The 24522-nt window shown below is 46.4% G+C and overlaps 2 protein-coding genes across 2 annotated transcripts; both read right to left on the reverse strand.

Annotated features, from left to right (window-relative positions):
• Positions 1–1088: 1088 nt before the first annotated feature.
• Positions 1089–6566, reverse strand: LOC104262432 (keratin, type II cytoskeletal 4). The gene is made up of 9 exons (XM_059832586.1): positions 6108–6566; positions 5060–5274; positions 4682–4742; positions 3914–4009; positions 3146–3310; positions 2934–3059; positions 2436–2656; positions 2094–2122; positions 1089–1567 (listed from the first exon to the last, which is right to left on the reverse strand). Exons 1-9 carry the CDS (start codon positions 6564–6566, stop codon positions 1089–1091), a joined length of 1851 nt encoding a protein of 616 aa, XP_059688569.1.
• A 5640-nt stretch (positions 6567–12206) lies between these two features.
• LOC104262430 (keratin, type II cytoskeletal 7-like) lies at positions 12207–23369 on the reverse strand. The gene is given in 13 exon segments (XM_059832608.1): positions 12207–12312; positions 12510–12690; positions 12814–12842; positions 12973–13193; positions 13899–14024; positions 14420–14584; positions 14898–14993; positions 15423–15483; positions 15688–15899; positions 16553–16740; positions 16783–17062; positions 17064–17107; positions 23240–23369. Coding segments are annotated over 13 exon segments (1839 nt in total).
• Positions 23370–24522: the final 1153 nt, after the last annotated feature.

Below are 24522 nucleotides of genomic sequence, written 5' to 3' on the forward strand. Positions count from 1 at the left end.
TGGGGGTTTCTGGCAATCTTTGACATCGGCTGTTACTTGGGCTATGAAATATCTTATAGGTGATGTGATATAAGGAGGTAAATAAAACCAAACAAACACCATTGAACTCTCCCGGCGTCTGAGTCCCACCATGCTCTAAACTGCCTAAAGAGAATCACAAGATCTGTTTGGTCCTTTCTTCTCCCCATAGACTGTGAAAGAGCACTTCTTCACCCATTTTGTAATTTTTTTAAATACCATCTATGGAAGAATTCAGAGACAAACCGTGTACTTTCAATGCAGTTTATTGAAGGCGCAGTGAAAAGCTGGGAAGTTTGAGCAGTCAATGAAAGAAGCTCTGTTTATGTGAGTACAAGATGTCAACTCCGAAGATTTATGCACCAATAACTTCCCTTGGCATTTTGGGGATGGGGATGGGGGGGTGAGCTCTTCTAAAAATCAGCACGCTTTGAACTAACCACCCCTAACATGCAGAAGCAAATGAAATTACTACGTATTCATCTGTAAGCAAATTCCACAAAAAGCCTATGGCTGTAATGTAACTAGCAGGTGCTTTGAAAGTTGAAATTGCCTTGTTTAAAATTTAAGCTCAAATTTGCAGCTCAGGGTTTCTTCTTTGACAAAAAAAAAAAGGGGGAGCGTGCTCTTTGCAGTGCCTCCTGGGAAAGTTAAATCATCACTCTCTTTTCTGAAATGCTTTGGGAGGAGCTGGAAGAAAAAGAGGTGTCTCGTAAGGAAGAACATTGTTAATGAATCTGCTCATTATGGGAAAAGCCAGAGCGAGAAGGCAGCGCAACAAGCAACCCCTTAAAGCTGTGATAATCTAGACAGTATAAACTCGGAGAAATAATACTGTGTTGAGCACCTGCTGGATAAGCTTGCTAGATGTGTCTTTAGGGTTGGGGACTCTGAAAACAAAACTTGGTGGGGTATATATCTGATGCTAATCAATGTGGGAATGGGCTTGGTGACGAATGTTGCTACTAGTGAGCAGAGAAACTATCCTGCATCATCTTGGTGGTAGGAACTGCATGTCTAAGCATGGCCCTCCGACGTTGCTGGCTGTGCCACCTCCCCAGCTGATGGCCCTACGGAACAACACATGGGTCTCTGACAACCCCGTAGTTCCCCACCATGCCGTTGTTGCACCCCACAACTTCAGGGCTGTTTGCAACGACGACGGGAGAGCCCCCCAGCTGCCTGATGACGCAGCCTTGGTTTCCAAAGTTGACTACCCCACCAGCTTGGCAAGCCCCCATCCTAGCATTCAAGCCCCCGTTTCCCGTGCTGATGACAGTGCGAGCTGGGTACCCCCCGCTCCGGGAGCTGAATCCCCCGTTCTTGCAGTTGACCCCTCCGGCTTGGCAGTACACCTCTGGGACACACTGCTTGGCCACCGAGCTAATGACTCTCTTGGGGTGGATCCCAGCGCTCCGGGAGCTGAATCCTCCGTTCTGGGAGCTGTGTCGTCCGGACCGTCTCCCCAGGGAGCCATAGCCACATGCAGCCCCATTTGCAGCCAGCATCCCGCAGTCATCGGGGATATTGTAGCCACTGCTGACCACAGCTGCAAGACAGCCCACGGGATTAATTATTTAGAGAGGAAAACTGGAAGACTCTCACAAGGCAAGTTGTTTCATGAGTGACAGAACCAACCAAACCTGATTTCCTCTAGATTTGTCCAACGCATCTGAGCCCCTGCTCCTTCCAACTGCTCCCCCATGTCCCAACACATCCCCTCACAGATCCTTCCAGTTCCCACGTTGCTCATCTGGCTGGTGGCATATTCTTTCCCAGGTTCAACACACATCGGTGCATTGCCTGGCGGGTTTGCCAGGTCAGCTCGCTGTTGCCTCCAAGAGTAGAAAAGGGTCATGAATTTGACCTTCCCCCCTCCATCCGAAAGCTGATTATTTTTTTTAAATTCAGAGGTATTTGAGATTTCTGGGACTAAACCTTCAAGATCAGCCTGGGCTGAAATGGAAAAGGGAGGCAGAGCCAGAGTGAGCTGGGGCAGACAGATAATGCTGCTCCATAAACTGCCTTTCCTAAAATGAGAAACCTTCATGGCTGAAAATCATCAGGTTACTTACACACGCTCACCGGGTTCCCCACACATATCCTGTTAGGGGAGAGAAGAGAAATGCACGTTACCCTATTAACCAGTTGCACGCTCATCTAGAAACCTGACGTTACTCATAACTTCCAGCCATACATCCAGCCCACTTAATCCCTTGTTGTAACACGTCTGACTATCCCTAGGACAGGAACTGTTTTTGTTGGCACAAGGGTGGCCTGTATGGCCTCCAGCCATTTCTCCAGCCCCAGTTTCTGTGAGCCTGGGAGGATCCTGGAGCTGCAAAATTCACTTGGGAGCTGGAATCGTTCTGGCCTCTGATATACAGAAGAAAAGGGACAAGGTCTCTGTCACCCACCTGCTCTCTTCACCCTCCAGCAGAGTCTTGTATGTTGCAATCTCAATATCCAGGGCCAGCTTGACATTCAGCAGCTCCTGGTAATCCCGCAGCATGCAAGCCAGCTCATCCTTGGCCTTCTGGAGGGCATTCTGCAGCTCAACGTGCTTCTCCCGGGCGTCTTTGAGGGCACAATCCCCACGCTGCTCAACATCACAAATGGAGGTTTGCAGGCAGGAGACCTGTCAGAGGGGAGGATAACAGTGCAGGTGTCTTCAAGGCTTCGTTTCCTAATTCCTGGACAGTCTGGTTTTGGATTAATCTGCTCTTCCAATTGCAAACAGAGAAAAAACCACCAATGTCCCTTCTCTCTATCCACTTTTCAACTATACACTTTCCAACTACAGCCCAGAGCAGGTCTTAAGTCTACTAAAGGCCAATGCGTCATCTTCCCCCATATCTGAGCTGTTCTCCAAGACATTGCCCTTTCTGGAAACATCGCCTCTGGGCCTCTCCTACCTGCTTCTTCACGTTCTCCAGTTCGCACTGCAGCTTCTGTATCATCCGGGTTAGCTCTGAAATCTCACACTTGTTGCTTTGCAGATCATCGCAATACTTGCCTCTCTTATCCTGAAGCTCCTGAAACTGGAACCAAAAAACAAGACAACCATTGTTTTTGACCTGCAGCCTGTTAAGTTGCCAGGCAGACACCCCGGTTGCTTCTTACTCACCCTGGTTTGGTAGAAAGCATCAACTTCTTCTTTGCTCTTCTGTGCTATTTCTTGGTACCAGCATTCAACGTTCTTGATGATGCTTTCCATGTCCAGGTCCCGGTTGTTGTCCATTTTCACGATGACCGATGTGTCGCATAGCTGGCGATCTACCTGAGCTCGTTCCTACAGGTTGGGGAATGGCTTAGTCAGCTGTTAGCAATTCTCAGACTTTGTAGTGAAGGAAGGGCTGGGACAAAGAGCCACACTGCTCAGCTGATGGATATAACAAGTCAAGAAATGTCCCTCGGGTTGGCTCAGCAGAAAATCCTCGCTGCTGGATGAGTTGCCACATGTCAGCTGCTGACCTACATGCTGACCTGCAGCAATTCTGTCCACATCAAGGGCAAGGCATTTGAGTGACTTAACCCTTGGTATCCTGTCATCTTCAGCTGCTCTACTGATGTTAATGACAGGATTAAGTTGGGAGTTTCTTTCGCTCTAATCAGACAACTGCAATCCGGAGTAACTAGACAGACGCATCTCTTTTCTCAGGGGTAGAGTTAGGACACAGCCAATTCATACCTGGAGCTGCATTAAGAAAGGGGGAACCACCCTATTTCCAGCATAATCACATTAATGTCATATCAACCTTGTACTTCCATGCTTTCAAGTATTCAGGGCTTAGGATGAGACATATCCAAGAGGGGTTTCAAGCTGTAGAATTGTGGAGCACCTGAAGGATGAGACAGCACCACCAAACTCCTGGGACAGACCAGAGAAACTCACCTCCTCAAACACACATTTCAACAACTCCAACTGCCTTCTTAACAGATCCACCTTCACCTCCAGCTCTTCCTTGTTCAAAAAGATGCAGTCTGCATCCTGAAAGAGAGGAGACACGTTGCAGCCCAGTCTCGCTGAAAACATTGGAGAAACACACAGAAGACAGAGGCAGCGCCAATAAAACAGAAACGTGTTTCAACAAGCTTTCAAGAGCAGAAAAGTGTGAGAGGATGAGTCAAGATGCCCCGGTGTCTCCTAAAGGAAAACAAAACCATTCCAACGTGACTTACAGGGATTAGTTTATTTATTACTTAGGTCCTAGCTACAAACTGAGAATTGACTAATGAGTACTTAAACATAATTTTTTTAATATTGTTCAAATGATTTCTGCTTTTCTGATGTCCAGGTATAAAGGATGTGAAGAGACTGTCAGAAAATAACCAGCCTCTTAGACAGCGGGTATTCCAGAGTGACCTCTCCCACTCTGTCCCCCTTCCACAAATACACCCTCCCATTACACTTCAAGAATGTGCTTGGGGTAACAAAAGTATTGCTGTAGTGCTGATGATGTAAGCTTTGAGGATACATTATTTTTGCCTTCTACCTGCATACGCCTCTTTTTCTGACCCTGTGCCTCTTTACAAGCCTCCCTCCTTCTGCTCATTGTAACACTTTTGCCGAGCATTTGCTAATAATGCACTATTTTAGCCAAGCTTTACACCAAATAAACCTATTATAGGTATAATGATTCATGTATTTTGAGCTTCTCACCTTTTTGAGTGCCACAAACTCATTCTCCACAGTTGTACGCCTGTTGATTTCCTCCTCGTATCTGTTGGAAGAGGAGAAAAAAAGCAATACTATCAGACACGCAGACATTAACCATCAGGTATAAATAACAACCTTCACTTGCTCGGAGACTGCCATCAGGCACTGTAAGATCAGTGTCTGGAGACCAAATATTAGACCATCCCAAGATCAGAAGCTTCTTCATGAACAACAACATTAACAATGCAAAGAGTTTGCAAGTGAGACAGAGGAATGTGACATCCCCAAAGGGGATGTGCCACATGCCTGGGAGATGTTGCCTGAGCTGAACCAGAGGAGAATTGAAATGCCAACAGCTAGAGGAGACCTGAAGGTCCTTACTTGCACTTGAACTCCTCCACCAGCTGGCTTGTGGCACACTCTTCGCTGCCCAGTTTTTGCTTTTCACATAACAAGCAGTCCAGGCGCTTCCGCAGGTCGCAGATGTAATTCTCAAAGTACAGTTCAAGGTTTTTCCCTTTCTTTGGTAGGACGTATTGCTGCAGGAGGCCCCACTTGGTCTCCAGAACTTTGTTCTGCTGCTCCAGGAATCGGACCTGCAGGCCGAAAAATAGCAATTCTTCAAATAAGGAGATGAACGCAATAACTCGACACCTGCTTTAACTGCTGTCACTGTGAAACTGCAGGTGCAAGAATAGGATTTTTGGGAAGTGAGAGGTGATATGCTACAATGATCATAAAATTATCTGCCCTTATTTAGAAATCTAAAAGTCACATGTCTAAATTATTTAGAAATCTGGAAGTCACATGTCTCAATCTGCCTTTCTCACCAATGAATAGAAATAACGCTCCTCTGGATGGTGCCTCTGATGTATTTTAGGATGAGATTGAGTCCCCAGAGGGTAGAACCTATTTGTCTCTATTTTTTCTACAAAGGGATCCTAAGGTGACAGCTCAGACTTAGATATCTAATGTTTAGGTGCCTGAATCAAGATTAACCTCCTTTGCCTTCAGGAATGCTTTTGGAACAGTCGCTATTTAAAGACAAAGAGGGGAAAAGAGTCTAATAGAGGACCAAAAGATGAGCCTGGCAGGGCTGTAACTTCTAGCTGGGCTAGAAAAAGGCTGCAACGAGAAATCCAGCCTTGAACTGAGGCCATCCAGAGAGGAGACACCCACAAGAAAGTCCAGTGCTACCATGGCCACAACACAAATACCGTCAAATACTAAGACCGGTATGTGGCTGAAATGAGCCCTTCCCCAATACTGAAGACCTCACTCTGAACCAACATGGCTCTGTGGGAATCTGGACCCTTGCATGGACCCAGCTCAGTGATTCACGGCACGAGCTGGACTGGCGTTTTGGAGGAGGTTGGTTGTGTTCTAGTTTTCTCAAAGAAGTGCAAGTACGGAGCAGGTTTGCACTCACCTTGTCGATGAAGCAGGCAAATTGGGTGTTGAGGGTCTTGATCTGTTCCTTCTCCTGACAGCGTATTTCATGTTCCAGCGGGTCAACCCCAACACAGAGGGGTTTCAGAAGCCGTTCATCAATGCAGATACCTTGGATGCCATCAGCCTTGCGATCGGGGTAACCTCTCATGATACTATATCCCCTGGGGCCACAAAGGCCAACCCTTCCTCCAACATTACCGTAGCCTACGCCGCCGAAGCCGAAATCTCCAAAACATCCAGTACCGCAGACCCCGTTCACGTAGGAAATTCTCCTGTTTCCACCCAGGTTGCAGACGCTCCTGCTGCTATAGGCACCAGCTCCGCATCGGACAGGTTGGCAGGCAGAGGCGGCATAGCTTCGACCGCAAATCTCCGAAGCTGAACTGAAGCCTCTTCGTCCCAGGACAGATCTCACTGTAGGCGCCTGTCTGCTCATCGCGGCTTATTTGAAGGTGGAATATGAAAGTTTAGGGGAAGCTCTTCTGCAGGAGAGGAACAGAGATCCCGCTGAAATGACACAGTGATGCTACCCCTTATATACATTTGGGAAGCTGGCCTTGATAGGATCAGGACATTAATTTAAAGCGCTTAAGGGTTTGGTTTGCCTAGCAGCAATAAATGCTCCTCAAAATGCAAAACAGCCCAGCAAATACTAACTACTGAGGAAATAAAAAGGAATCTAAAAGTGCTCTGTTTGCAAGTTGGCTTAGAATATATTACGGTTTGAAGTGTTCCCCTAACTTACGCTAATTATAGTTTAGCAAACATTTTTGAAGAAACTCTTTGTGATTTGTTTGTAGTGTGTCGTTTGGGGTTTTGTGTCTCATGGGTTTTTGTGTATGATGGCATGTTTTGCAGACTTGCACTTCGTGGGGGTAATTTCACCATCTCTCCTTTTTTCTCTCACCAGGCTTGTTTTGGGTGCGGAAAAGTAACCAAAAAAAAAAAAAAAAAGAAGAAGAAATTGAACCATGGAAAAACATCGTGGAAGCTGTGTTGTGATGGATGGATCATTTCTGTGCCTGAAACACCAGCAAATTCACTGAGTTATGGGTCTGGATTCATACGCAAGGACTCAAAATGCCCCCCAAAAATATTCCCATACAGCATTTGACACTGACCTTCTCTTACCACATGAAACACCACCAAAACAGAGCAGGTTGCATCCAGGAACTGAGGTTCAATTTTCTTGCTAGGTTTATGTTCTGTGCAGTCAGTGACATTTTCACTTGAGTAATTCTGCAAATTCTTAACCTGAAGTCCATTTGACACAGTTAAATCTTTGGCCTTCGCTATATTGGAGCATCTACCAAGCTGGATGTCGGAGACCTTTTTGATTCATCTCTTGTAGTCTCCAGAGGGAACAAAAAAGGAACAGCAGCAAATTTCAGCCTGGTGAGATCCAACTCATTCAAGAAGCGACAGCTAAAAGTTGGGTGACTTTGCCAGACACGTCCTTGACACTCAGTGGAGATACACCTCCGAGAGAGGCAACAGCCCCTGGGTCTGTGCTTAGGGGAACTGGGGTGATTCAGTCTCTGCAGGCGCTGGTCTTTCTCCATCAACAGAGGAAGTCTTAATGAGTAGATTGGACTGGACACCAGAGATGGCTTTGACTCACGTTGGCAAGATGAATGTCTCCTAATCACCAGCCCAAGGAGGTGAGACAGGGAACCTACCTGCCAACTGTCTCGGAGCCTTCTCCAAACTGACATTTGGAAAGTCAAAACAATAGGGCTCTCTCAGCTCTTTGAGAGTAAAGTGTTTGGGAGAAAAAGAGACATTATAGTCCAAACAACTACATGCCCTCAGCCCTTCCTAACTGAAGGGCAGCGATGCTTGGAGGAGTCTGCATGTTATACATACAATGTGACGGTATCTGGAGACACCCGGTAGCTGTGTTCCCTCATCCTCATTCACCCCCTCCGAAAACATTTTTCCAAGAGTTAGGATCAGGCAGTGCAAATCATAAAAACAATGCCAAACCTCCTTAACACATTTAAACCTTCTAATATCAAGTCCTTAAAAAGAAGACGTGCACACTGAAACCGTAGGACGTGACTGCAGCACCGAGATTCACAAGGCTATTAATTGAACGTGTAATTGAGGGGCTGGTGGTATTAAATTAGTTGCGTAAACTGATACTTTTGCCCTATACAAATGGGATAATTCAACGTATTTACAGCATGACTTTCAGATTACGCCTTTGTTTATAGTATTTTAGGCTCACAGTTTATACTGGGTTGCCAGCACAATTGGTGATATCAGTTAAAACAAATATTAGAGACTTCAGGCTAAAGCTTGTAACTTCCCAGATCCTTTAAGTTCTAAACAAAGATTTATCAGAAGTATTTGAATCCAAAGAGGAGTATAAAAGCCAGTTGTTATGAGCTCTATATAGGAACACAGCATCCTGGACCAGAAGTCAGACTGAAGGCTGGTGTGCCACTGCTCCCTTTCTGCACCCCATTATCCACGTTGGCGGTGTGGGTGACACCTGGAACGTATCATAGACTGCAATTAAATGTCTATGAAGCAACTGTGCTGCAGCAGCCCCAGTTCCAGAACTTGTCACCAGAGCCGCTGGCTTCCTGATAGGTAAGAGATCTTGGGCGTAAGCTTCCCAGTATTGGGTAAAATTTCCGTGTTAGCCAAATCCCTGTTGCTGCTCCTGAATCCCAGTGAGAAGGCAGCTATGCAGAAGGTTCTTTTAATGCCTTTTAGGTCTTTCCAAGGAATGACGAGTGTTTCGCCTGTTGGTACCTAAGATCTCAGGAATCAACAATTTGTTATTGTGAGTATGGACATGGGAAACGGGAGAGTACTCTGAAGCAAAAATTGCATTTTTTTGACTCAAAAAAAAAGGAAGGGAAGGACTGAGGAAGCAAAAAAGAAAAATATTTTGATGAGGGGATGCATGAGTCATTTTGACAACTTGCAATCTCTCTCTTTGTCAGCATTCTTCTCCCTGAACGAGCTGCTGAAAATGGAATTCATTATAAGAACATGTGAAGTTCACTAATTTGTTTGTTGCCTCTGGAGATTAATCCGAACTAGCTCTTAAAATACGTTTTATGCGATAATCTCAAAGAGCCATGCTCCATCTCTGTAATTATCCGCAGCCATAGAAAACTCATTGCATTCAGATAGGACAATGGCAATAACCTACCTGCATTTATAGATGTAAGATTGGCTTGTAACATGTGTTTTTATACACACAGTTTCATGGACTGTATAGACTCTCGTCCCTGTCATTCATGAGATGTTAGAGAATTGATTTGATTAGTGTGGCCTCATTCCCTGGTATCCTAAAGCCAAAGTTGTCCAAGGGAATTCAATCTGGTAATGTATTTTTTTCCTCTCATTAGCCTACATCTGCTCAATGTTAGAAGTCGAGGCTGGGATTTTCAAAGGATGTTCCTCATAAAATTCATCAAACACTGGGCCTGGGTGCACCTTCCTCCCTACTAGCCATCAAACTAGCCATGTGTTCTAATTTCATCTTTGAGACTCCGTCTATGGCTAATGGAAAGAGATAGGCATCTCCAGACGGTGATTCATCGCATCCTAAAATAGGCAGGTGGGAGGAATCCACCTCTGGAGGTACTTACCTCTCTTCTTATTGACTACCAGAGGCAGTCTAGACAACCAGACAACTAGGCCAGGCGCCCCACTTCTGGATGGTTAAAGTTAGGTGAAATTAGTCCCACCCTTTGGGCGCCAAATTTCTTTAGCACCTTTGAAGTCTTAATGAGAGTACACAACATCACATGCTCTCCAGATTTGCTCAGTTCCTGATGTATGCATATATCATATCTCCATGCGGTGATTAGCGCCTGTAAAGCTGAGGCTTGCAACAAAGCAAAGGATTTTTTTTTGATCTTTTTCATGTTGATGTCTTCCTCCCACAGAATTGCACAGTGGAAATGAATGTGGGAGGTATGGGAATCCGGGCCCCTGAATGGGATCACGCTGCCCATTAAAGCAAAAAGATTAGGAAAAGGGAAAAAAATATTGCAGCTGTTACTTGGTTACAGCAACTTCCTTATAAATCTACAGGAGCTCTTATCCCTTCCAGTTGAAGCTGTTTTCTTGGGCAGAAGAGATTCTCCAAGACATACAGAAGGAGTTGCCCATGGAAGTTGGGTCAGGTCTTCCTGGGAAGCATATTCAGCCGGCGGGAGATAAGCTCTTCCTTTTGTTATGCTAAAGCCCTAGTGCCCAAGCCCAGGTTGGATTTGATTTGTGCAGCTTTGTGATGTACTGCTGAATTTCTGACGGAACGCCCGGCTGATTCATGAAGGGCTGATGTTCAGAGAGGCTGGTCACAGGTTTAAAGTAAAGCACTTGCTAAATTAACTTATCAGATCTGGAAATGGCAGGGAGGAGCTTGGATGTAAGAAAGCAACACTAATTCTGCGTCATTTCCCTGACTTACTCTTCTCTTGTATAAAAAGTGGCAGGATCGTCTGTTTTCAATGGGAACACCATAACCTTTATGAGATACTTAAACCCCTCTTATGAATATTTATGGCCGCTCGACTGTTCTTTTCTTGTCAAATCTTTCTTGTGGTTTTCTTCATTAAAGATTGTGACTGTTTTCTTTTGTGTTCCTCATATTTGATTGGGAAATAGCTTCCTATCACGGGAGAATTATGGGAGGGAGCGAAAGCTCTTCCAGTTCTGAATCACGATAATTGCTTCGGATAGGAAAGATCTTCCTTCTGGATTCCCCCTTTTGTAAAACATATATCTGTCCAACTTGCCTCTGTAGGGTTCGTTTCTTTGTTCTGCTCGTCGGCTTTCATCACTTTAATCGCAAAACACTTCAGTCCTTTGTGGTTGATTTATTTTTTCTAATTTGTTGGCTTCTTTTTCTAATCTGCTCAAATGTGCAATAAAATATCTCCCGTTGATCTGTTTTGAAATCCTAAACTGGTAGCTGTAGGATTTCTAAAATGATGCTGAAAAAAGCAACCAAGCACATTCCTGAGGGTTTTTTTTCCTATAATCACCCTATTGCAGAAGATTTTGAAGAGGTATAAAATGTGTTTTATCATCACACCTCTGTGGTAGACACACTATAAGAATGCAAAGAGACTGAGATGACGTCTCTATGAATCTTAAAACACCCATTGAATAGCGTTGGGTAGGAGCCAAATTTGGTGCAAATCAGCATAAATAAGCTGACTTTAAAAGGCTTCCATAATTGACACCAACCAAAGACTGGATCTATATGACACTGGGCAGCCCTGCTGCCTCTGCTTAATTGTTAAGACTTTTAACCAGCAGACATCTCTTGTCCAATTTAGGAATAGGGCATTTCTGTATTCTTGGGAAATACTAAAAATCGAGTGGCGACACAGTCATTCTCCATGTACTTTATTGGAAAAAGAGCAAAAAGTTTAAAGGTCTTGAGTCATCAAGATAGAAGTGTAATTTATGCATATGTCAGGACACTAAGCAAGGAAACTAATAGGAGTACAAGCGACATAATTACTCTTTGCTGACTACAGAAAGTGAAACGTGGTGTTTTGAGTTGAGATTTCCTTTATGACTTGCCTGCCTGCATATGGATGAGCAAACTGCTCCAAGACAGTGAACAAAGAACATCACTGGAGTCCTGCCCCTCCTCTCCGTGACCCCGTGTGTCTCACCACGACAACTCCACTGACTTGCCTAAAATTACGTCAGATAGACTTTGATGAAATGGTGAGTCCTAGAGAGATCATTCCCACAAACACTTCCCAGAGCACTCTAGGGAAAGGATTCTGAAATAAATATCACAACTTGTTTCCTAGATAGCAAAGGCTTAATCAGGAAAAAAAAAGAAGGCTGGTGGGAAGCAAGAATTGAGTGATAGCAAGATAGGTGCCCCAACACAACCACCAGCCCTTTAAAGAAACAGCAGCAATCAAAAGGAGTATGTTTACGTGTCCCTTTTTTGATGTGATCCTGGTGGAGTGTCTCTGATGTGGTTTCATGAGGCTACAACGTTCTTGTACCCAGTATGCCTCTTCCTCGTGTGTAAGGTGGAGCTGAGGACATTTTTACCACTGAAAGTGGAGCAGGGCTTTCATTTTTCTACTTCAGGTCTTATGTCCCGGTTGAACTGACTCTCACAGCTGAAGTTTAGATCCAGATGTTCCTGAGGCACGGAGGTCCGGTTGGAATCCTCACCCCTGGCCAACACATCCCTTGTGGGCGAGCTGAGTGTCCCATGCTCGTTGCAGCTCTGCAGCTCTCCCCACACCTCCCTGCAGCCCTACTGCAGAGTCCACCGGTGCCCGGAGGGGCTGAGCTCTGGCATGAATGGCCCCCACCTCCGGCCCTAAACTCTTCACCCCTAGGGATGCAGTTGGGAGCACCAGGGACATACCACCTGCCTACGGAGCTGGCGACACTTCTGGAGGTGAATCCTCTGTGGAAGGCACCAGCGTCTTCGGGTAGCGATGCTCCACCTGCGCTACAGGAGGATCTGCATCTTCTGGACTGTCTACCAGATCCACATCCCAGGTCGGCTTCGCAGCCAGAGAAGGTGTTGCAAGGGGTGGTGATCACTGTCATGGGACAACACAAGCTCAGTCACTCATGGGGAGGATGCAGCCTTCCTCCTCCCCATGCAAACCAGAACTATATTGTTTAATGTTGTAGGGAAAACAGAAAACCTTGAGCTTACTTACACACTCTCACAGGGCTCCCAAGGCGTATCCTGAAGGAGAAGAAGGTCACAAGGTTATCCATGACATAACTAGCATTTCTAGCATTTTCCAGCCTCCTTGTCTCTGTCGCAGAGTCCCAAGGACTGAGCGCTGCCCACACGGGGTTGTCGTGGTACCCACCTGCTCTCTTCACCCTCCAGCAGAGTCTTGTATGTTGCAATCTCAATATCCAGGGCCAGCTTGACATTCAGCAGCTCCTGGTAATCCCGCAGCATGCAAGCCAGCTCATCCTTGGCCTTCTGGAGGGCATTCTGCAGCTCAACGTGCTTCTCCCGGGCGTCTTTGAGGGCACAGTCCCCACGTTGCTCAGTATCACAAACTGACGTTTGCAGAGAGGACACCTGTCAGGGGAGACACCAGAAATCCTCGCTTTCCCTGTCCTCTTTCTTGCCATACTCACCTTTGAAAGAGAAATTCTCACTTCTTTGAAAGTCCCAAATTGGGAATTATTGAGGTTGTTTTTAGGAAAGCCAAATGATTCCAAAATCAAATATCAACTCAGAGATACTACAGAAAGGCTGGACATGTCCCTATACTGCCAGACTCTATTTAAGTCTTGTTTCGAGGATGCCAATACTTTGTTCTAATTGGAACTAATAATTAAGGTTTTCCATTACTTCCCGTTATAAAATATATAATGAATTAGATGGTCTGAAAATTATACCAGTTTCTGTGGGTGCTGAATTACTGGTGAGTCATAGTTCTACCCTACTTATTGGATGCTTTGAACCTATGTCAGAAGCATTGTCTCCTGCCAGAATTCTTGCTGGAGCAATTTTAGCAATTTTCCAAGTGGCTGTAGCTAATCCAATGATCTAATTTGGCGCAATTAGTTCTTTGGAATAATCAAAATAATCCAGCAGAAAATAAGCCAGCAGATAATTCCCCTTCCCTGCTTGGCACTGGTAAGATCTTCGCTAGGCCAATGGAATCCATGTGAGGCAATGCTCTTTGATAAAGACAAAAGAAATGCCACAGAGCTGTAGAAAACATGACTTGGGATCTCACATCTAGGAGGCACAGTGAGTAAATATGACCCATCATACCTGTTTCTTCATATTTTCAAGGTCACACTGCCTTCTCTGGATCACAAAACTCAGGTCTTCAATCTCTTGCTGGTGGGACTTCAGTTCATTGCAATGTCTCCCCTTTGCCTCCTCAAGCTCTTGATACTGATTGTAGGAAAAAAGAGACACACAGTCAGTGTATGTAACATAGGAGCCTTGCTTCTGTTCCCAAAGTTCCAAATTAAACTGGCTTTAGAGAAGTCCTCCTGACTTTGTAGCTCCTGAGACTTTCAGCAGCAAATGGAGCTTTCCTCCTGTAGCTTTCACTGTTCAACTCACCTACAACCTCCCCATTCACAGCATGACTGAGTCCTGTCCCATTGCACTGTATCTGTTTCGGGGATGTTCTCCTGACTTTGAGACCCCATCCAGTTCAGCAGAATGGAAAATTAGGTCCAGAAGTTACATAGTCAATATGGAAAGAAAAAAATCACCGCCTTTCCTCTACTACTTTTGACAGTGAGAGAATTAAGGATATATCACTGGATGCTACAACTTACCCTAGTTCTGTACAACGCATCCAGCTCTGCCTTGCTTCTCTGAGCTATGTCCTCACACCAGCACTCAACACTCCTGAGGATGCCCTCCATGTCCAGGTCTCGGCTGTTGTCCATTTTCACAACGACAGAGGTGTCACAGGGACTTCTCTCCAGCTCAGCGATTTCCTAGAAGCCATGTGAAGTGGCAGTAAGCTGTCCCTGGATGTCTTATCTCACACTCACAGTGGAATTAACACCACCACTGAGAGTTTGTCTTGAGCCACAACCCAGGAGTTGAGACTAGGTTTGGTCATGCATGCAGCTTGAGGGGTGGTTTGGGTTTTTTTTTGAGATCTCAAAGTCTTCCTTATCTGGGATTCCTATTTCCTCCCAAAGAGAGCTTGATGGGCTGGTTTAATCAGGCCTAAATCAATGTAGACAAAGAGCGGCTGGTAGGAATAGCTGCCATCAAACAAGGTCAGAACAGGAGCATCCATACCTGAGCAGAAACACATTTCAGGAACTCTATCTCCTGCTTGAGGGTTTCCACCTTTGCTTCCAGCTCTGCCTTGGCCAGATAGACACAGTCCGCGTCCTAAAAGATTTTCCAGACATTTAGAAGTCAAAATGGTGCCTACAGGGAGACCTAAGGCAATTTCATTATATTTTTAGAGTAAGAAATTTTGTCTAGGAAATGTAATTGGGAAGCTCAGCTATTCCCTGAACAGCAACAGATGAGGTGTCCCAAAAGCATATATAAGATTGCTGAGTTCTTGCTTGAAAAACATCATGATTTGGGCATTAGGACTAGCAAGCTGTCAGTTTCGAATGAAATATGTTTTCTGTGCTAAAGGGCAGAGGTTTAATGCTCTCTGGCAATACTCTGTGACATGTTTTTCAGCATCCATACTTGTCCAATGGCTTCTAACATTCTCAAGACCTGACCCTTGCCTTGCAAGGAGCAGATCAGAGGAAAGTCCATGGATCTCTGCACCCAACCCTTCCATTCATCCAAATTCCTTACCTTCTTCAGTAACACAAACTCGTTCTCAGCAGCTGTGCGTCTGTTCACTTCCTGCTCGTATCTGTTAGGGAAGAGAAGAATCTGGTTGCTGGGTCATTCTGAGACTGGAGACCTTGTTTGTCTGGGTATTTAGGGGTCAGGGTGCTTTTGGACCTCAGAGAGAAGTCTATTGATACGGACAAAAATAAAGGTCCCATTAGACAAGCTGCTTGAGCTCACTGCCCTGTGGATGGTTTCTGCCTGTGGATAGTTTCTGCGCACTCACTTGCATCTGAACTCTTCAACGAGCTTCTCCGTGTCGATCAGCTCAGGCTCCATCTGCCCCCGCTCGTGCAGCAACGAGTCCAGCCGCCTCTGCAGGCTGGAAGTGAAGTTGTCAAAGACATGCTTGATGTTCTTCTGGGATGGCAGGACCTGCTTTTGGAGGAGGTCCCATTTGGTGGCCAACACCCTGTTCTGCTGCTCCAGATGCTGTACCTGCATTCAGAAAGCAAAGCCGCCTTCTTCAGGCTTAGATGCGTTGTATGGGGACCAGACAAAAGTGGGGGGAACAAGGCATCTTCTCTTCTGAGTCAGTGCTCCAGGGGCTCATTATGGTTTGAAGGGGATGAGAGGACAAAAGGGGGGCATTGCGATCTTCATAATCCAAGAATCCTAGAGTATACTGGGTGTGATGCTCTCCTATTTTCCAAGGAAGCCCTAGACAGCACAGTCTTTGTGGCAGCTACAGAAACCATGGAATATTTAAATAGATCTGCATATCAGTTGGTTGATAGTGGAAACCATCATTTGTCGATAGGCAACAACGCAACTTTACAAGGTCTAGCTGCATGGAGAGAAGTCAACAGTGCAGAAGCTCAGTAAGATACCTTGGAGGAACAGCTCCCTTCTGATATTACTGATAAAAGTAGGTGCAGCTTATTAAAGCATATAAATAGCCAGATTAAAATAACATTATCAGCTAGATCTGCACTTGCAGCTCCTGGTACTAGAGCCATGCATGCTAAAACCAGCACAAGGCTCATGTAATAGGGTGAGAGAAAGAGATGAATCAAAGACCTGAGCACAGAAAGAAGGTTTCCTTCACACTTAAACCTCATCATTCCGTTAAGTCTTGCCTCGGGTCTCACCTTGTCAATTAAAGAGGCAAACTGGTTATTGAGGCTCTTCATCTGCTCTCTCTCCTGCTTTCGGATGTGCTGGATTTTGGGGTCGATCTTCACATCAAGAGGCTTCAGGAGGCTCTCGTTGACATGCACCACACGAATACCTTCACTTTTGTAGCTCCTGCTGTGGAAGCCTGACCCGTGACTCCCACCTTCACTGTTGGCATGGATGCCCCTGCACCTCCAGCCTCCACAGACCCCCTGTGCGAGGCTTTGGCCAGAAGAAATCCATTTACACCCATCTGTGTTTTGGAGGCTTCGGCTGCTCTGGCTCCAGGCTCCATAGCCTCTTCCAAATAGTGGAGCAGAGGGGAAGGCGCTGCTTCGGCAGCGGCTCATACCACTTGCAGCAGAAGACGATGAGAAGAACTTTTTTCGGTGAAGAGACCTTCCAGCTGAGAGCTGCTGGCTCATGCTGGCAGGCGTGATGGAGGAGAAGATGCCGGAGGACAGCAGAGCATGCAACTCCAAAAGATGCCCCTCTGCTCTGACAACCGTGAGCTCCTCCTTTATACGCATCTCAGAAGTGGGGCTTGGTTGATGCAGATGAATAATTTGGGCTTTTCCTGGGGTTTGCCTTGCCTGGCAGCGATTCGTAGGTTTAAATATGTAAAACAATGCATAACACTGAACATTTGTGAAATCCTATGGAATTTTACTGGTTTTAAATCACTTTGCTTGCTTACTCAGCTTGGAGGATCCCGTGGGCTGGGTTTTGTGAGGACTCTTCTTTTGTTTTAGTTTGCCCTCCTTCCTTACGTTAATTACAGTTTAGCAAATGGCCTTAAGAGTATCTCCGTCTGTCAAGGACAATCTGTAAAGGAATGTTCTGTTGAACAGCAAATTAAAAGTGATTTTCGCAGTATCCATTCTCTTCATAGTCACTCCCTTCACAAAGGACAGCATAAGTCCATGAGGCACAGCCAAAGGCATCCCACTGCCTGGAAGCTGGGAACCATAGCGTGGATCAGACACACAAATTTCCTTCCTGTGGTAGAAGAGTGCAAAATAATTCTCTTTTATAAATAGCCCTCCACACACCACCCTCAGTTAAAGACCATAACTGACCGGGCAGGACTCCTCTCCTCTAACATCTGATGCCAGGTCTGTGCTGAGAAACAGGCATGTCTGAGCTACTGCTCTCCAGAGAGCCTTCCTCTTCTTCGCTGAGTCCAAGAAAGTCTAAACTGACCAGCTCAGACTTGGATGCCCAACTTCTGGAAGAATAAATTAGCGTGGTTGTATCTTCTTATTAAGTTTTTGGCTCTGATTGTGTAGAACACATCAAAAAATGAGGCTTACATGGAGAAGACAATAAATAGCCTAGAAAATAGGAAGCTCAGCCACAAGGCTGTTAACTGGATGCTTGTTAAATCATTTAATTGGAAACAGCGGTAGGCTTGGCCTTGGTGGGCAGACTATGAATGCACCAGCAACCAGTATCCTGCAAAAATACCTTATTAATACATCTGCTGTACAGCTACTCTCTGTTACTATCCTTTATATTTGAGCTTGTAATTAAAACCCTTGGGATACCTGAAGGCAAATAAAAAAGATTTATTAGAGTTGCATGACAGACGGGGAAGAAAAGGCTGATAAGTTTAATATATTTGCTGAGAGCCTCACAATACCTCGGAGGTGGAGCCAAGATTACATCTCTGTCCTTGTGGTTTCTTGCCAAAGTCTCTTTCAAAACAGAAAGGCCAAGGGTTTCATTTCAGACGATTTGAAAGAAATGGTTTTCCCCTGCTATTATACCATATTAATCCTTAACTTTTTCAATAGGCTCAAACCTCGGTCGGTGTTTTTTTGGCAATTAAACATTTAAGCGTTTCAAATTCCCAAGAATTGGGATAGTGTTTCACATGCTCATTCCTTTCCTTGGTTTTGCAGGGTTTTTTTAATTTTTTTTTTCCACTCCCTGGGCTCATTGGAGGGGTTTTTTCACCACCTTTCGCAAGAAGGCTGATGAAAAACAAAACTGGTTACCAGAAACCTTGCTGGTATTCTGTCTCCAAGAGCGGCTGATGCCAAAGGTTTTCTTGTACCTCATTATTGCAAATGTTCTGCGCTGGAACAGCTTGCCCTTAGCCCAGCAAGAGAGATAATTGATGGTATGAAGTAGCTGGAAAGACAACTAGCTTAATTGCAGGTTCTTGACAGCACTATCAATTACACCTACACACAGAAGAGCAGGAATGATTGAAGTCCTGGGTGTCTCACTTGGCTGCTTAAATACAGGCAGAGGGCAGAGTCCATGGCAATCCCAGCTGGAAGAGCAGGATTGGAGCCCAGGAGGAGGGCACTTGGCCTGGAGCGGCTCTGAGTCGGTCTTCATTTTGTGCTTCCAGTTTGTCTCTCCTTGGTCTCCCACTGAATCCCCCTGCTCCATCTGCACGACCCAGGTGACGAGGTGCCACGGTGCTCGATGGTCCTCCTGCACCTTCCGAGCAGGGGTGGGTGATCTCACGGCACTCTGCCTGGCCCTGCTGCTGGCAAGGAGAGTTTGGTTCCTTTCAAGCAAGAAAGACTTAGCTCAGAGTTTTTCTTCCCTTGCTGTGGTTAGAACCTACAGGGCCACGGATGGTGTCAGAAGTTTTCCTCCCATAGATACGCTTTGATAAGCGAAACTTCTGAACTTGGGTTTTCACACCCCCAGACATAGCGAGAGGTTCATCCATCTGGATCAGCCCCACCTCTGACTCTGAGTCTAGATGTCCCCCGATGACCCTGAGTCCCCAAAAGGCAGATGATGCCACCTGATGCAACCCTTGGGCTGTTCTCAACTGCCCAGCTCAGGCTGTAGTTTACAGGACCGCAAGGTCAGCTCTGCCTTCCTCTCCCAACTTCACCTCATCCCACCCAAGTTGCTGCAGAAGACAAAGTTTTTGTGTGTCATTTGACAGCGGAGAGTCTCCAGGTTTAAAATACACCAGATCTTCTCCACTTGCTTCCATCCCGTTGATGCAACTCGGTGTATTCATGTCAGAGCGGCTGTGTTTGCTGCAGCTCCCCTTCGGGAGAGGGAGGGTTGTATGTGTATGTGGGCACCAGGGGAGTAGCTCCCAGGGTAATCACAGCTCATTAATTTACTTCTAATCACCAGGAATTTTGGAAAGAGGCCCAGCAATCAAGATAGGAGGCCCACAATTTTCGTGGTGCTACAATGTAGCCCTGACTAATTTCACAGCTTTTTTTGCCAAAGTAAATCAGGAAGGAACTTCTTGTCCTGGCCCCATCTGCACAGCAAAGAGGGTTCAAGCCCAAATCTCCATCAGTCAGAGAGAGTGGGAGAGCCGGCACAAAGACCAGTTCGACACCACTCTGGTACAACTTCTTTCTCCCACTAGGTGGTGGTATCTAATGCATCTTGAGCCTCCTTGTCCGCAGGGGTTCTTGGTTGGGATCTTGGTGGTGACATGAGCCTGTTCACACCTAGTTCAACACTCGGAAACCTCTCAGGACACCACCAGCAAGAGCTAGCTCACAGCTGTAGAGGGCAATATTTAAAAGCCAGGACAGCATGGGACCAACAAGGTTCTCAGTCCTTGCAAGACGGGGAGATTTCATATGGATTTGTACCCCGAGGTTGACTATGAGCCTGGGATGTTTTGTAAAATATGTGTGTGTCCAGTAATGCACCTCTGGCAGAAAACCAACACTGAAATAGAGTTACTACCAGCTTTAATGACAACTGACCTACTGTCATCTTCTTCACCACCTTGGTGTCCTCCCCTCATACCTGAAATCCTGCTCATCATGTCAATACTCGTGGAAGCTCAAGCTGTGCCTAAGCACAGGGTGTCAGTAGACACCTTCTTTCAGTGTTACATCCTGAGCGTGTTTACAGCGTTGTGATGATTGATAATACATGCCCCAAGACATTAAGTGACATCAATCTGAAGGGCCCATCTTATGAGGATCTTCTCACGACTTCAGCTCAGCCCCTAAAGTTAAAAAATCAAAATGTCTCTGGGCACAGCCTTAGGCAGTCTATCTTGTGGCATTTTCCATCAAAAATGCATGGGCAATATCTAATTGACATAGGAACTTAGTGTTGAGACAACAAGAAACCAGCAGTGGACATGTCCCCACGCTCCCCACTTTGACATTGCATCTCTTCTAGCCACTTTCCACACTTTGCACATGCTGTGGTGGTGGGAAGAAAATCATCTGCCTGATCATCCCAGCTCAAATCTGTATGGTCCAAAGAGCTGAAACTCAGCCTTGGTCTTAACAGAGCTGAATACAGAAGCTCCTTACAGATACTAGCAGCAGTTGGACCACACAACTGCTGAAGGAAAGGAACGGCAAAAATTAAGCATTTAAAAAATGTTAGTTTTTTAGACAACTGAAATCCTGGGCCAGATTTTTGACTTCTACTTAAAAAGGGATAGTTTTGTATGGAAGGAGGTGCCAGAACACTCATCTCCAGAAACTGGAGATATGATTATAGCTTAGCTGACAAGCAGAACAGGTTTTGATATACCCTTCCAAACCATTCCTTCACTAAATTAGCCCAGCACTTAAGGCTATGTAGTACCAGTGTGTAAACAGTATTTAAAACAACTTAGTGGAAATGCTGATCAAGCCCCTCGTACAAGCTGGGGGTTAGCAATCTCTTTTCTAAGCTGGTCTCCCAGGCTCCTGTCATAGTCCACTGAAACAGATGGTTTGATCTCCAGCGGGTGATTCATCCCGTCCTAAGGTAGATGCACAGATGAGGTCTTTTGAATTGCCCCCAGAAGTGCCTGTTTCTCTCCATTGACTCTACCTTTTTCCTTTTCGACCTTTCACTCCACAAAATAGAACAGTAAAAAACCCACAGACCTGACCACAGTGTCCATATTATTTCTTCTGATTAGAGAGGAAAAGCTGTAGGCACCCTGTCTACATAATTAATTTAACAATGAAACTAAAGCCCAACAATACTTGGTGGTGTGCAGAATTACCTTCCACTTTTTATTGTGGGGGGAGGCTTAGTCTTGATTGAAAAGTCTTACCTACTCTCTTAGACAAAAATGGGGTTGTGATGGTGCAGCTTATTCATCACTTGGATCCTGAAGAACTGAACTGTTTCAGTGAGTGATGTAGAAGCAGCCATTAACAGGGTGAATAAACTGTCTCAGCTGTTGGAGCGTAGCTCTACGTGGCATTTTGCAAGCCAAGGTAGACTCACACCACCCACACGCTGAACCTGTGGCATGCGAGCAAGCACAGATGCAAACACGGGCTTATCTGAGCAGGGTTTGCTAACACAATCTCCAGATTTCACTGCCACAGCTGACTGCTTCACAGCTTGTGTAGGGCTTTCTGCGTTTGATGAGGGCAATGATAACGTAGTTTTGACTGAAATACAGTGCCTAGACCTCCCTGCATGCAGGGTACTCATAACAGCTTCCAGACCATGCTATAAAGGTTTGATTTAGCCCTTTGTGGCTCCCCGTCAACCTTCTCTAATTGTTTTCACAGCTCTCCACCCGTTTGCAAAGGGCTCTCCACAGTGGATTGCCCACCAACCTGAGTATCTCACTCACCGGTGAGGAGGTCCCCACTGGCTGCCACCCCCAGGATTTCTTTGAAAAACCGTTAAGAGGATCCTACCTTCCCTCTGACTGGGGAAAAGACATGAAATGTTCCTGATGGGGTTGTGACACTCCAGTTATCTAAGTGGAGCATTGCTAAATTAAGATGACACAGTTACATTGAGCTCCTGGAACAAACTTTCCCAGTAATCTCAGCTGCTCTGCTCTTCATTAGAACTTTTGGTTGGACTTAAAGGAGGTTCCGTGAGAAATTTAGAAAACATCTAGCTTCCTCTGCATGAAGCAACCATTGAATAAGATGTTGGCCAAAAAAGGCTTACTTGTGTACATACCGTCCAACTTTGATTCGGGACCCCAGGGGGAAGAACTGGACAAGAAGCGAGATAAGGAGACGTTCATAGACTTTCTGCTCCTTTCTTTATCTGCAACTGAAATGCTAACAAAATCTACATGGACAATTCCATCTGTCCTCTCATTATTTAATGAGTGACTCCTGGAGGGAATGAAGGAACTGTCCTGGTTGACTGGCTAGATTAGGCCAATAGGACTTCTACCCTGAAACCCATTTTCACAGTAGATGTTCAGCTTACGGCCCCCCAAACAACAGACTCTCTTTTGTAAACACCTTCTTCCACTTTTTCACAATTTTTTTTCTTGCGGCTGCATCAGATCTCTATAAACTGATTTATATATTTAAAGAGTTCTTTCAAAAATATCATACATGAGAGTCATGCCCTCCCATCAACCAATAAACACACAATGGAGAGCATTTCAAGCTTTTAGTTGCCAAAGACAAAGATTCCAAACAGCCGGAACTGAAGTGCTCAGAGAAAGCATAAGAAAACAATAGCAACGATCACAACAGAGACGTGTGGTTGGAGAATTCAGGAGAAGGCTGTGCAGGGAGAAGAGAACTAAGGATTATGTGTGACATCTTTGGACTAGTGGTGACTCAGTAGTGGGAAGGAAAGCCACACTTGACTCCAGAAGCAATGGAAAAGCCTTCTTCCCATTCCACTGGCAGATTTTTGCATGCAAATATTACTTGTGGGAAGCATCTCCAGAAGAACCTGAGCCACTTCAACAGAAAGACCTGAAACCCCACCTGCGAGAAGACCACCCTCCTTCAGAGCTGCATTCTCCAGTCCCATATCCAGGGCTGTATCTCCCAGCTCAACAGCTCCCTTCTCCATAATCCCCTTCCCCTCCAGAGCAAGCCCCACATCCCGAGCCATACCCACCACTACCAGAGCTGCAGCTGCCACCAGAGCTGGATCCCCCACCTCCAGAGACTGAGCTTCCACCACCTCCAGAGATGGAGCCTCTCCTACCAAAGCTTTGGCCACATCCAGAGCTCATCCCTCCACTGTGAGGACTGCATCTGCCACTGCCAGAGCTCGATCCCCATCCTCCAGAGCTGTGGCCACCTCCGGAGCTGGACCCTCCACTGCCTGAGCTTCCTCCTCCTCCTCCACAAATGGAACCACCACTGCCAGAGCTCGATCCCCATCCTCCAGAGCTGTGGCCACCTCCGGAGCTGGAGCCTCCACTGCCTGAGCTTCCTCCGCCTCCTCCACAAATGGAACCACCACTGCCAGAGCTCGATCCCCATCCTCCAGAGCTGTGGCTTCCACTGCCTGAGCTTCCTCCTCCTCCATACCCTGAGCCTCCTCCTCCTCCTCCACAAATGGACCTGCCACTGCCAGAGCTCGATCCCCATCCTCCAGAGCTGTGGCCACCTCCGGAGCTCATCCCTCCACTGCCTGAGCTTCCTCCTCCTCCTCCAGAGATGGAGCCTCTCCTACCAGAACTTTGGCCACCCCCAGAGCTCATCCCTCCACTGTGAGGACTGCATCTGCCACTGCCAGAGCTCAATCCCCATCCTCCAGAGCTGTGGCCACCTCCGGAGCTGGAGCCTCCACTGCCTGAGCTTCCTCCTCCTCCTCCTCCACAAGTGGACCCGCCACTGCCAGAGCTCGATCCCCATCCTCCAGAGCTGTGACATCCACCGCCTGAGCTTCCTCCTCCTCCATACCTTGAGCCTCCTCCTCCTCCACAAATGGACCTGCCACTGCCAGAGCTCGATCCCCATCCTCCAGAGCTGTGGCCACCTCCAGAGCTCATCCCTCCACTGCCTGAGCTTCCTCCTCCTCCTCCTCCACAGATGGAGCCGCCACTGCCAGAGCTCGATCCCCATCCTCCAGAGCTGTGGCCACCTCCCGAGCTGGAGCCTCCACTGCCTGAGCTTCCTCCTCCTCCACAAATGGACCTGCCACTGCCAGAGCTCGATCCCCATCCTCCAGAGCTGTGGCCACCTCCAGAGCTCATCCCTCCACTGCCTGAGCTTCCTCCTCCTCCTCCTCCACAAGTGGACCCGCCACTGCCAGA

The sequence above is a fragment of the Gavia stellata genome, chromosome 35 (genome assembly GCF_030936135.1).
Source record: "Gavia stellata isolate bGavSte3 chromosome 35, bGavSte3.hap2, whole genome shotgun sequence".
NCBI lineage: Eukaryota > Metazoa > Chordata > Aves > Gaviiformes > Gaviidae > Gavia > Gavia stellata.

Coding starts and splice junctions, on each gene's coding strand:
- LOC104262432 (XM_059832586.1), bottom strand. CDS start 6,566: ATGAGCAGACAGGCGCCTACAGTGAGATCTGTCCTGGGACGAAGAGGC. Junction 3,311..3,913: donor TGAAATGTGTGTTTGAGGAG/GTGAGTTTCTCT, acceptor CCCAACCTGTAG/GAACGAGCTCAGGTAGATCG. Junction 1,568..2,093: donor GGGGAACCCGGTGAGCGTGT/GTAAGTAACCTG, acceptor GCTGTCTTGCAG/CTGTGGTCAGCAGTGGCTAC.